We start from the raw sequence: 13749 nt of genomic DNA on the forward strand, positions 1-13749 counted from the left end.
TCATTGAATGCAGTAGTGTATATTCTTCAATACTTAAAAACATTTTTGGACCACTAGGCATAGTAGAAAGAATTCAGCTGAGGTAGATGTAGGGTTTATTAGAAGAGTCTGATAGGAGGTGACAAACATCAATTAAGTGATGTGCCCAAATGTACACAAGTAGTAACTTCAAAGCTAGCTCCTCTGATTTCAGTCTGGCCCACTTCCTGCTACCCTGTATTGCTTCCACTTTGCATTCCAATGGAGTGCTGAAATGAGCCACATTGTAATGGATTGCCTTCTCTAGATATAGTCACTTCTAATTCTGAAATTCTATGATTTTTCTAACCTTCCTGAACACAGCAAAAAGGAATATGTTTATGTTAAAATGAAAACAGTCTCAAGGTTTTAGGTAACCTTAATCTTAATATAAATCAGTATAATAAGGATATTGATTAAGTATTGATTAAAATAAGGAATTGTAAGAAGGTGTCTCTGGGACTGCAGGCAAGGCAGAGTGCTGGGCATGAGCTGAGAACTTGGAAGGAGGAAAAAGCAGGCAAAATTCTGACAGTTACTAGCTTCTGGGAGTTACTTGCTGACTTCTGGTGAAGCCAAACCACTCAGACCTTGCTCTCTGCTGGGATAGGGAAGAGAGAACTTTGTAACCATTTTAAGAGGTTTTTTACTTTCCTGACTGAGAGAAATCATCGTGAGGAAGAAGCTGTTTTATCTGCTATATTGGAGAACTGTTTTGGAGGAGAAAGACCTCAGACCTGTTTGCCTGAACTCTGGGAGCCATCTTGGAGTTACACTCTGGTTGCTCAGCTTCTGTCATATTAGGCTAACTGACTCTGTGTTTACTTGGAGACACCTTTAACAAATTAAGTTATTTTAATAAAGATTATAGATTAGGTTTTAGTCAGATAGTGTATTTATGAGTTTTTAGTAAGTGTTTAACAGTTCAGAGTAGCTTCAAGAAACCGAAGAGTTTGAAAAGTGGGTGGATATTTAGTTTTCCTTTTAGTGTTAAGGCTTTCCTTGTTATTAATTCTTATACTCATATCTGTTAAATAGGAATAAATAGATTTTTATATAGATATTCAGTCTCCAAACAAATATATACTGGCCCAAGAGAAGGGAAGTCACTCCTGGCTTTCCTTGAAGGAGGGAGCTGAATGATACTTTTTAATCATCAAGCAAAGTATTGTATCACAGCATCCTCCTCAATAACATCCTTCTATACCCTAATACTTTACCAGTCATTTGCTTTGACTACTGTTTGCTTATCTTTAAAAAGAGGATAATATTACCTACCTCCCAGGGTTGTGAAGATCAAAGGAGACAATTGTAAAGTACTTATCAGTACTCAGCACTTGGTAAACAATATAGAAATTATATTGTTGCTACTATTATTATTATTTATCTGCCTCCCCTCCAAAGGTCATGCATATTTTAGGCTACATTAATGGAAGTGTAGTATCCATAATAATGATGATCATAGTCTCCCTTCATATTGTGTTTTTTGACCAGATCACACATGAAATTTTTAGTTTGGGGCATTTTTAGATGGGTATTGGATTGAGTGTTGGATTTTCAAGCCTAGAAGAATACCTGGATTTGAATCTTATGGAACTTAATTAGCCTTAGCCTTATCCCCAATTTCTTTAAATTTAACATGGGGATAATAGAATCTACTGAATAGAATCAATGTGAGTTTCAAATGAAATGACTCAAAGTTTGCTGAAGGCATCTGCCCTATCTCAAGTATTTCAGAATGAAGTAAAAGGTAACAACAGACCACAGATACTTGGCATGCTGTCCGCACTCTCTCCAAAATAAAAGAATTCCAATCAGAACCAGAGGAGATAGGGAAAATCCTAGTTATAACATAAGTTGAAAGTGGTCTTTGGGACAAAGAATGTTTGTCTTGATTATCATTGATATTCAAGGAAAAGCTGAAATGTAATATGAATATATATATGTACATATATATATACACACATGTATGCATATAATAGAAATGTTCATTATTCTTTATATGGGTAAATATAGTAACTTAAATTGGGAAGCATGGTAGGAAGGGAAGGAAAGAGGAGCAAAAGAGAATTATCATTGAAGGACTCTATAGATCATCCATATAGAAGAACCTCTTGACTTGCCTTAATGATTATTTTATCCTTTAAAAGGTTGAGGAAAAAATAGGCAAAACTTCTCTCCTAAATCATGTTCCTCTCAGGATCCTCTTTCTGGCAGGAAAAATAACAAAATGGAGATTTGTCATCTATTTTTGCTTTTGCCTTGTCTGAGATCATGATTGTTGCCTGTGCATTTTTTTTTTATTTTAAAAGTATAATAGATTTTTTTGTTCTAGCTCGTCACTTTACTATGACTATATCTGTGCTTCAGATATGTTTCTTGTAAATAGCACATTGTAGCTTTCTGGTTCTTAATAAATTCTGCTATGCACTTCTCTTTTTTGAGTGAGATTCAGATCAATAGATAATTAACCGCTTTCCCCCCTCCATCCTATCTTCCCTTTGTCCTTCTCTCTTTCTCTCTCATCTTTCACCCTGTTCCTTGAGGTGTCCAATGGATCCATTTTGGCATTATTGTCTTCTTTTAAGTATGTGTCTTGATCTTCCCTGTCACCATAGTAACTTTATATGGTTAGATTCTCTTTTTTCTCATTTTTTAGCTTGTTTCTTTGCACATTATGTTAATGTTGAACTATGCTGCCTAACTGAAGAAATCATTGTTCCTAGCTTTTTGTCCCAATGCTTGAGACCTAGTTGCTGGGTTTCACTAGGGGTGGGCCCTCCCTGCTGGCCCCTCCCTGCTGGCCTATACTAGGGCAGGACCTCACAGCAGGTCTACTCCAACAGACAGACTGTACTTCCCTCCAATCCCATGAGACAGCCATTTCCTGCTAACTCTCCAAGCTGTCTTGGGTTGGAAATGTGCTTTATCACTCAAAAATTGATTTTGAAGCATTATACCAAAATTGTTTAGACAGGAATTTGAGAGAGTTCAGGTGAATTCCTATCTTATTTTGCCATATTATCTAGAAATCTCTGAGGCATTTATTCTTGACCAGGGATCCCCTTAATGATTAGCCCCAAACTCAAAGCCATATATGGCTTTTTTGTCTGGTGGTTTCCTTGCCAATGAGAGAAAGTTAGGAGGTTCAGTAATTAGGGGATGTACCTTGCAAGAAAAATTGGTGAGAATGCATCCAAGGAGCACAGGGTGCTATAGGATATTTGCCAAAGTGGCAGACATGTTGCATTATCTGAATTTAAGTGGCTGCTAATCCTTCTTTGATAAATTCAGGCCAAAAGATTGGTCTAAGGAGAAAAGATATAGATGAATCCATCTTCTGGAAAGTTAATTTAGGCACATGTTCTAAACATAAATTTAGCAGATTCCATGAAATGGACAGGCAGATGGCATATGGAATACCTGGCAGAAGTCTGAGGAGTCTACCCGCATAAAGGATAAGAAGTTATCATTGTCTGGAAATGCATTAATTACATTAACAAGTCTCATGAAGTTAAGGAAGAGAATAAAGACAATGAGATGTTTTATCTGCCTTGTTGATGTCCAGTATTAATCCTAGAGTAGAATATGGCTGAGCCTATAGATAGAGTTTGAGGACTCTGATATGCCAAATTTAGAGCAACTCTGAGGCAGTGCCAGTTAGATCTCTATACCTACTGTGGTTTCACATAATGATAGGTGCTATGAGGAAAACAAAGGAAGGTAAAGACACAGTCCCTGATCTAAAAGGTCTTATACTATGGTTAGTATGTTAAGGTAAACATAAGTTAAACATTTAGAAAATAGTTCAAAACAGGAAAACATTCAGGAAAATTTTTGAGAAATGCTGTCAATATTGAGAGTAATAAAAGGATCAGTGTGGAGTAATCAAGAGGATATATGTAACCCAAGAGGACCTCTATAGAAAATATCAGACTTGTATAGGTGGATGAAAGAAGACATATTTCAGGCTCAGAGAATAGCATGAGCAAAAATACAGATGTGAGAATGACTTTTTTATTTATGATGAAAGGTAGACACAGAAGACCAAGGTCCTTTTATTCAGTAATAGGAGTACCTTAATTGTTGCTAAGAAAAGATAGCAAAAGTGAGAGTAGACTGAAGAAAGACACCTTGCAGTTTGATTTTATATATGAGACCAGTGGGTAACCAGTGGGAAAGTGTCACAGATACATAGATTTTACAGCATTATGTAAAGTGAGTTACATGCAAGAAAATCTGAAATGTAAGTTTAGGAAGCTTTTGTAATAATCCATACTTGTCATATTCCTCTTCATAGAATCAGTCTATTCTAGAGATCAGAGAAATCACTGGGTTCAGAGAAATACAGGAGTGTTAGGATCCAAATCAGAAACTAATAAAAAATTAAACCCAAATAAATTAGACTTGATAAGAAACAGTATGTTTTAAAAGTACTAAAATCTAAGGGTTTAAAATAGAATTGGGACACTGAATCAAAAGTGACCAGTGTTTGAGTCCTAGGTAAAAACTGAAAGTCATAGAATATTGGAGAACTTAATAACAATATCCCTAGTTTCAGGAGGTATGGATTTCCCAACTCTGCTCTGTGCTGTGTTGATGTGATTATGGATCTAGTACACTATGCCTCATTCTCTTCACTACTCTGTGGGATTGAACAATATGGGTCTAGATAAAGTTGATAAGTCACGATAATTTGTTGCTTTAGCTAGTGTTTATATAATGCTTCAGGGCCTGCAAAATGCCTCACTCTCTCATTTTAACATCAAAACAGGTCTTGGAGGTGGGTGCTATCCCTTTTTAACAGATGAGGAAATTGAGGTAAAATGTTTTAAATGACTTGTCTGGGAATCTATAGCTAATCTGAAGCTAGATTTTAAAACAATCTTTGTAACTCCACATACAGGGCATGCAAGTGCCCTTGCACCTCTTAAAAGAGTCCTTGCAATTGTTATAAAAGCTCTTGTATTTTACCTATTTTCCATAGCTTTTTCAAGGATATGAGGTGTTAGGGTCCGTTTTTGGGTGAGCCGAAGGAAACAAGACAGACGATGCAAGATGCACAGAGAGCAGAGTTTTATTAAGTTACTTATGTTCACACAAGGGGGAAGAGACTGAAAGGAGTGGTCTCTGCCCCCCCCCCCCAGTAGGTTCGCAACACTCTTTATATAGTACATAGCAGACTTAGAGCAAAGGTGTTTATCACTCTAAGGGCATGGTCCCATTGGGTGGGTTGCGTACAAGGTCTTATCTAGAATACACACTTCAGTTCGCAAGGGGTCCTATCTGAAATACACACAGGCCTATAGGTTTGGGCAAGGGTCAGTTATCTAAAATACACACAGGCCTATAGGTTTGGGCAAGGGTCAGTTTGGCCATCCACTACATTCCACACTTTTTTTTTTTTTTTTGTTCTAGGGGTCAGGGGGAATCGCCTGGTGCTGGCGCTGGAGAACTAGTACCTGTATGGTATTTAGGCGGTTCTTCACAAATCTAACTAGGGCATTTAGGATGCAGGGTCCAAAGGTCAGAAGGAGGATTATAATAGCTAAGGGTCCTAGCAAAGATGCGACCAGGCTGGTTAGCCAGGGGGAGGTTGCGAACAGGTTGGCAAACCAGGGGTTATAGCTGTTACGGTCTTTCTTCCTTTGTTCGAGATCCCTTCGGAGCTGGTCAAGGGTGTCCCTAATGATACCGGAATGGTTGGCCTAAAAGCAACATTCTTCTCCTAGGGCTGCACAGAGTCCCCCCTCTTTAAGGAAGAGCAAGTCTAAGCCTCTTCTATTCTGCAGTACTACTTCAGCTAGGGAATTGTGGGATTTCTCTAAGTACCTCAGAGTGTTTTCGAGTTTCGCGATGTCCTCGTTCACTGCTGCCTTAAGGTGTCTCAGGCCCTGCGTTTGAGTGGTGAGGGCGGTTATTCCAGTCTCTACCCCTGCCACCCCAGAAGGATGGCAATGATTAATGCAATGGTTCCAGGCTCCCTCTTTTCCCTAAGGATCCGAGGTCTTTCCCACAAGGCCATGAAGGCCGGATGTGACCGCACGGTAACTCGTGGGGTGACAGCTACTAAGTGGCAAATCTCCCTGGGCCCTGCCGAGGATATGCAAGGTTGCAGCCCTGTCACTGAGCACAAGAACCGGGTCCAGTTGGGAGAGGTCACATACTTAGTACCTGTAGTGCCATTGAAGGTAGTGATGGTATTGCAGTTCGGGGCTTGTTTCGCCCATGTCTCAACCTCAGCAGTCGAAATTGCAGAGGAATTCCCGAGGATGCAAATACCCTTCCCTCCCACTAGGGAAACAGTCAGGCCCGTACCTGTCTCGGTCCAATTGCAAAGCAATTGTTGGGCATCTTGGGTGGTAGGGAGGGTGCCATTGATAGCAAAAGCTTCAAGGTAAGGGGGCGATGCCACGAGGCACAGCCAGCAGCTGGTGGTCAGATTAGGGGCGGAGGAGTTGAGTGTTGCAAAGGCTGCCTCTAGCAGGCGTAAGTGTTCAGGTGTAGGAATGCTTGGTCTGGGGGCTGCAGGTCCGGGGGCTGCAGCTGTCATAGCTCCAGCAGTTGCAGTGGGGGTTGGGATACTAGCTGGATTGTTGACAGTTGAAGCAAGAGTAGTCATGGTCTTAGGCTTGGGCGGCAGCTGGGGTTTCTGGGGTCGGGGCTTCAGGGCTTGGTTGGGCCCCACGGATATTGCAGGGGCGGTCACCATAGGTAACTTCTGGATGCGAAAGAAATCTCCTTCATCCGCTCCTGACATATACTGCCTAATTCCCCAAGTCCTACCAGACAGCCATCCAACGTCTTTGGTACGTAGTACCGTGAGGTTGAGATTCTGGCCATCACTATGTCTTTTCATTTGCAAATATCGATCGGGTTCCTGTGTCTGCCAGTTAGTGGCCAGGGTTTCACAACCCCAGGAGGAACAATAGTACTGGCCAGGTGAGTTACAGTACGGCTTCCCGGGGTTCGAAGCCGGGCAGGCATAGTATTGTTGGGTCCTAGGGTCATAGTCAGTTCCTGTTCGAGTATAGCAGTCTGCACTGGCGCGTTGAGCCGTGTCACAACGATGGGGGGAAGTATTGGCCAAGTCTCAGGGATACACGATAAAGGAGGGAGACCCTGCGGTGCTTGTCTCTTTCATGGGTCGTGTAGACTGTCCGCTGGTTAATATCCATTTCCATGGCTGGTGCGGGCTGCCAGCAAGTGGTGCGGATAAACTTTGCGGAATCCGGGGCAGTGAAGGGTCATTGGTTGGGGAAAGGGCTTTGGCTGAGATAGAAACCTCAGGGGTCAAGGTGGTGTTGGCGGTAGTCATGGTGGTTAGGATGGTGCCATCGCTGGTGCTGGTTACCGGTTCTGTGACATAGTTGGCTGGAGTGGGCATTGTCGATGTGCTCAGGGTCGTTGTGGGTGGGTGACAAGTTGAAGAGCCATGAGTACAAGAGTGTTACCTCTCTCGCACCACAAAAAGGGAGTCCCAGCGCACAGACCGCTGTTCAGTACCACTATTGCCAAAAGGATGGGGGAAAGGGGCTGGGAGTGGTTAGCCATTAGGGTTTGCTCAATGTCAGCTTCAAGGGGTTGTTCGGATGGGCCTTAACTTCCCACCCTGGGTTTGGAGCTGTGGCTAGCCTGACGTGAGAATGATGGATCCAGGGGCCAATGCCGTCCACCTTTACTGAGGATGGAGTGGTCAGCAGGACGATGTATGGCCCTTTCCACCTGGGTTGCAAGGTTTCCTTCCAGTGTCTCTTAGCTCAGACCCAGTCACCCGGCTTGAATTAGTGAGGCTCGTGGGGTGGTGGTTGAAACCGGGCTTGAAGACATGGCCACAATTCAGTATGCACCTGGGAAAGAGAAAGAACAAAATCTCGCAGATGGGGGGTTATTTTTTCGGTGGAAGGAAAGGATGATAGAATATGGGGTAAGGAGCCATAAAGGAACTCATAGGGGGTAAGGGATAGCTGGCTCGGGGTATTTCGGGCTTTAAAAAGAGCAAGGGGAAGGAGGGTCACCCAGGCCTTGCCAGTCTCCAGGGTGAGTTTAGTAAGAAACTCTTTTAGGGTCCGATTCATCCTCTCTACCTGACCTGAACTCTGAGGTCTGTATTCGCAATGGTGCTTCCAAGTTACTTCTAGGCCCTTTACCAGCAGCTGGACAGTGTGGCTCATGAAGGCTGGTCCATTATCCGACCCTAAGGAGGTGGGGAGACCATAGCGAGGGATGATGTCTTCCAGGAGATGTTTGGCTACTATCTATGCTGTTTCAGCCTTGGTAGGAAAGGCTTCTGGCCATCCCGTGAACGTGTCCACCATAACCAGAAGGTACCGGAACCCAAATTTACCCGGCTTTACCTCAGTGAAGTCGAGTTCCCAATGTTCACAGGTTCTGGTTCCCCTTAACTGGGCCCCCGGGGCGGGGGTGGGGTTAGCTGGCCGCACTGCTTGGCAGGTAGTGCATTTGCGGGTGAGTTCCTCAAGAAAGGAGGTCATGCCCTGGAATCGAATCTGCCCCTTCCATAGAATCTCCCGAAGTTTGTCGGTGCTGAGTTGGGTAAGATGGTGGAGGTGAGTAGCCAGCAGACAGCCTGCCACATGGGGCAGGAGTATGTTGCCCCGGCGGTCTTGGAAAACCGCCTCGTAGCTGGCTAAGGGCTCACCTTCCTGTTTAGTGACCCATACTCGGTCTTCTTCCGAGTATTGGGGTGGTTCTGAGGGAGGGGCTGGGAGCAGGAGGCCTTGGGGAGGGGATGCAAGGGTAAGCACCCGTGGGCCAGGCTCGTGAGTTGCTGGTTCCTGAGCCACTTCATCCGCCCACCTATTCCCCAGTGCTGGGTGGGAATCGCCCTTCTGATGGCCTGGTGTGTGGATAACGGCCACCAGGTGGGGTTCCCAGACCGCATCCAGGAGCCCCTGAATATGCTCTAGGTGGGCAATTGGCTTCCCCGTGGAGGTTATGTATCCCCACTCACAGTAGATGGGAGCATGAACATGCAGGGAGGCAAATGCGTAGCGGCTGTCTGTGTAGATATTCACTCGCTTCCCTTTTGCCACCCTAAGGGCTGCTTTCAGAGCAATCAATTCAGCCTGCTGGGCTGAGGTTCCTTCAGGAAGTTGGGCTGCCCAAACAATGGAACCTGAATGGTCAACTACTGCTGCCCCCGCTGCTCTGGCCCCCGAGGGGGTGATGAAACTGCTATCATCAGTGAAGTAGATGAGGATGGGGGTGTCCTTGAGGTCAGGTCTTGCTGAGGTAGCTTCCACTAAAATGTCCTGACAAGAGTGGGATGCTTTTGGGTCCCCTATAGGGAGCAGGGTGGCAGGATTGAGGGCTGAGATCACCTTAAAAGTGAGTCGCGGTTCACTGAGGAGCAGGGACTGATACTGTGTCAGTCTAGAGTGTGAGAGCCATCTGACTGGTGGTTGCCGAAGGTGGCAATGGTCAGTGCTTGGCCATGGGTGAGCTTGTCTGCATCCTTGACCAAGAGAGCTACAGCAGCAATAATGCGGAGGCATGCTGGCCACCCCGCTGCCACAGGGTCCTTCCTTTTGGACAAATATGCCACTGGCCTGTCCCAGGGTCCCAACTTTTGGGTGAGGATTCCCTTTGCTACTCCATGTTTTTCATCCACGAAAAGCAAAAATGCCTTTTCGGGATTGGGCAGGGCCAAGGCCGGGGCTCTCAGCAAGGAGGTGCGCAGTTCCTGAAAGGCCAAGTCCATGTCCGTTGTCCATGACCAAGCTTTGGACTCCCTAGCCCCTAAATAGAGGCTTCGCGATTTCAGTGAAATTAGGGATCCACAACCGACAGTAATCCACTGTCCCGAGAAACTCTCGGACCTGCCTAGCTGATGATGGGGTAGGGATTGTCAAGATGGTCTGGGTCATGGCCTTAGTGAGCCATCAAAAACCCTCTTTCAAGCGATAGCCTAGAAATATTACCTCTGCGCAGGCAATGCGCGCTTTCTTCGCGCTGATGCGATACCCCGATTCCTGAAGGCAGGTCAGAAGTGCTCGAGTAGCATCTTTACAGGAATCTTCAGAGGGGGAAGCGATGAGGTGGTCGTCGTCGTACTGCAGGAGGGTCACTTCAGGACATGCAGTGCGGAACTCCTCCAGATCCCGAGCCAGAGCATTGCTGAAGAGAGTCAGGCTGAGTTTCAGTCCCTGGGGGAGTCTAGTCCAGGTTAGTTGGGAGGCAGTCGGGGACCCAGGGGTGTGCCATTCAAAGGCAAAGATGGGTTGGCTAATGGGTGCAAGCGGGTAAAGAAAGCGTCCTTCAAGTCCAAAGTGGTGTACCATATAAGGGAAGGATGGAGATTGCTAAGCAGTGTGTAAGGATTGGGGACTGTGGGATGGATGTCCTCGATCCTTTTGTTCACCTCTCTCAGGTCTTGGACCGGCTGATAGTCATTCGACCCAGGTTTCTTTACCAGTAAGAGGGGAGTGTTCCAAGGTGATTTGCATGGAACCAGGATTCCGGCCTTCAGAAGGCGGTCGATATGGGGTTGGATCCCTCTCCTGGCTGCTAGGGGCATTGGGTATTGTCTGACCCGGATGGGTGTGGCCCCAGACTTGAGGGGGATCACGACTGGGGCTTGGCTGATTGCCAAGCCAACACCCGAAAGCTCCACCCACACCCCAAGTGAGCCGCCACCCAAGGCTTAACATGGGGTGGAATGTCAGCGGGAATGGGGTTGGAGAACAATCAATGCTCATCCTGAAGGCTCACTGTGAGCATGGTGAGAGGAATCCCTTCAGCATCAGTCACTGCCACTGAGTCTTGGTGAAACTGTATGCAAGCGCCTAATTTATGCAAAAGATCTCTACCCAGGAGAGGGGCAGGGCTATCAGGAATGACCAGGAAGGAGTGGGAGACCGTGTGGGTCCCAAGATTCACAGTTCGTTTAGTGGTCCAGGGGTATTTGCGAGAACCCTCCACTCCCTGGACCACGGAAAATTTGGAGGAAGTCTTGCCCAGGGGATGTTGGAGGACTGAGTGTTCTGCCCCCGTGTCCAACAGCAGGGGAATGGGAGTCTCCTCAATGCAAGCTGTTACCCAGGCCTCAGGGTGGGGGCCTGAGACCCATCCCCCTCAATCCCTTTCAGCAAAGGTTAGGGTCTGTCGTCCTGGACAGCTAGCCATCGGGGGTGGGGGAGGAAATCTCCTCCTGGGTCCGCGAGAGGGCGCTCTGTGGGGGCAATCCCTCTGCCAATGGCCCAGGCGCCCACAGTCAAAACAAGTGCCCCTGGGTTGGGGATCTGGCTCCAAATGCCCCGGCTGCCGACGAAGGGCTGCAGCTAGAATATGAATGGTCTCTTGTTGAGCTTTAAGCATCTGTCTTTGGGCCTTTTCTTCCCGAAAGCGTTGTTCTGAACGCATCCTGACATCCCATTCCTCAGCCTCTTTCTGTCTCTGATCCTGCCTGATAAGGTCCTCCTGTCTCAGGCGTTCCGCCCGCTCCTCGGGAGTCTCCCTGGTGTTATAGACCTTCTCTGCTACCTTCAGAAGTTCCTCTAGGGACTGTGCCATGAATGTATCCACCCTTTGCAGCTTTTTACAGATGTCTGGTGCCACTTGATTGGCAAATGCTAGTAGGACTGCCGTCTGACTGGCAGGAGCTGCGGGGTCCATGGGGCAATAAATTCAGAAGGCATTCTGTAGCCTTTCTAGAAAGGCTGCGGGAGTTTCCTCAGGGCCTGTCTAACTGCCCCAATTTTGTTCAAATTAGTGGGCTTCCAAGCTGCTGCACGGAGGCCTGCTAGGAGAGTCTGGCGATAGGACTGAAGACGCTCCCTACCTTGCTCCATCGAGAAGTCCCAAACCAGGCAATTCGTGGGAAACGCAGCTTCCAAGCGAGCGGGATCAGCCATGGGGCGGCCATCGTCACCTAGAATCATTTTCCGCCCTTCTGCGAGAATGCGGTCACGCTCTTCACTAGTGAAGAGTGTGTGGAGGAGCTGCTGACAGTTGTCCCAAGTGGGAGTATGAGTGAGAAAAATGGATTCCAGAAGGTCAATGAGCTTCTGTGGTTGCTCAGAAAAAGGGGGGTTTTGGTGTTTCCAATTGTATAAATCAGAGGAGGTGAACGGCCAATATTGATGAACCATTGGCCCACCGGGGACCATGGGTCCCACAGTCCGGACAGGGAGGGCCACTGTGGAGGAAGGTAACTGGCCCTCTTCGGAAGCGAGAGGGCCGCGGCCCCTTGTCCAATGGGCCGGGGGAGGTGAAGGTAAAACAGGGGGAACTGCCTGGGCAGGAGGTGCTGCCTGGGCTTCCCCCGGTAGGGGAGGGTATATGGGAGCTGGGGAGTTGTAAGGGGGAGGTAAGGGAAGATCCAGCAGAGATTCCTCTGGGGCTGGGAGGACTGGTGGTGCTGAGGGGTTGGGCTGTCCCTTGCTCTCAGATGGGTCCCAGGCTGCTTTGTCTAGGGCAAGGGCGAGGACTCGCGCCAAGTCGGTGTACGACTTGAGCCATGGGGGAGGGTCCTGAGCCAGGGATTGCCATGTAAAAATGTAGGGAATCTGGTCTGGGTGCCTCTTGGTTCTAGGGGCCAAAACCGCCGTGCGGACTGCTGAGATGACCGCACGATCCCAGGTTCCCCCATAAGGCCATCGAACCCCAAAGGTGGGCCATTCCGCATTACAAAGGGCTTGGAGTTTCCCTTTGTGGACCTCCAGCCCTAGGTCCGCTGCACGGGACTTGAAATCCCCAAAGTGTTGGAGAACCAGGTCGATAGGGTAGCTAGGAGAGTTACCCATTTCTCTTGTGGTAGGGTGGCCAAGAAGCTAGAGAGAAGAATGACAGAGGAAAGAAAGATCAAGAAGAAGAGACCACATAGTGTCAAAAAAATTCTGTGGGGAGCAACCTCCGGTTGACCCTTCTGAAGGGAACGGGGAGCCCCAAAAGGCCAGGGCCAGCCAGGCCAGACAGAGGTCCCTCATCCACCCAGGACTGAGTAAGGTGTCCCTCAGTCAGCCCTTGGTGTCTAATCTTACAAACCTACAATTTCTCAAGAGGACTCGAACCTCTTTCTACCTCGGTGGTTTCAGTGCTTTTCTGCCCTCAGGACTCAAACCTGCACACCACAGGCCTTGAACCTGTAGTCTCACGAGGCTTCCACCCGCAGAAAACCTCCTGTGCACTCTTGGCTGGCAGGTGAGGTCAACTCAAGAGGACTCGAACCTCTTTACCCCCAAGACCCTTCGACCAGGGAGCAAAAGAAGCAACTCGCAACTCACAGGACTCAAACCTGTGACACATCTAAATTTGGCCAGAACCGAACCTGAACAGGAAGTGGGGAAGGGGAGGAGGGGTAGGGAAAAGGTATAGCCACTCCCTTCCCCGATTTCTCAGCCGGCCTCCTCTCAGAGGAACTGAACTGTGATACTTTCGGGTCCACACTCAGAAACAGGTCAAGGAAAACAGCCAGCGTTAACCACCCCCTCTTCAGGTTAGGTATACACCTCTTGCCAGAGGTGGACCACAGTGCTTAGGCATAGGTGGGCCGTATAATCCCCGGCCAGGCGGATGCCCTGCTACCCATATGCGTGGGCTGTTTTTCCTTGCCGTCAAGATACCCAGTCACTCAGCAGACACACACATCCAGTCACACAGGTAATCCTCACTTCCAGATACCGATTCCAGAATTTCAGCCAATCGAGTTCCCAGGCTCACTCAGGGTGGCTTCCACTCTCCATCTGCTGTTCCTAGGGCGTATTCCCA

The 13749-nt window shown here is 47.5% G+C and overlaps 1 protein-coding gene across 1 annotated transcript; it reads right to left on the reverse strand.

Moving 5' to 3' along the window:
* Nucleotides 1–7571: 7571 nt before the first annotated feature.
* LOC123252594 lies at nucleotides 7572–11655 on the reverse strand. The gene is given in 6 exon segments (XM_044681873.1): nucleotides 7572–9454; nucleotides 9457–9779; nucleotides 9781–10270; nucleotides 10273–10665; nucleotides 10668–11099; nucleotides 11157–11655. Coding segments are annotated over 6 exon segments (4020 nt in total).
* Nucleotides 11656–13749: the final 2094 nt, after the last annotated feature.

Source organism: Gracilinanus agilis, chromosome 1, assembly GCF_016433145.1.
Source record: "Gracilinanus agilis isolate LMUSP501 chromosome 1, AgileGrace, whole genome shotgun sequence".
NCBI lineage: Eukaryota > Metazoa > Chordata > Mammalia > Didelphimorphia > Didelphidae > Gracilinanus > Gracilinanus agilis.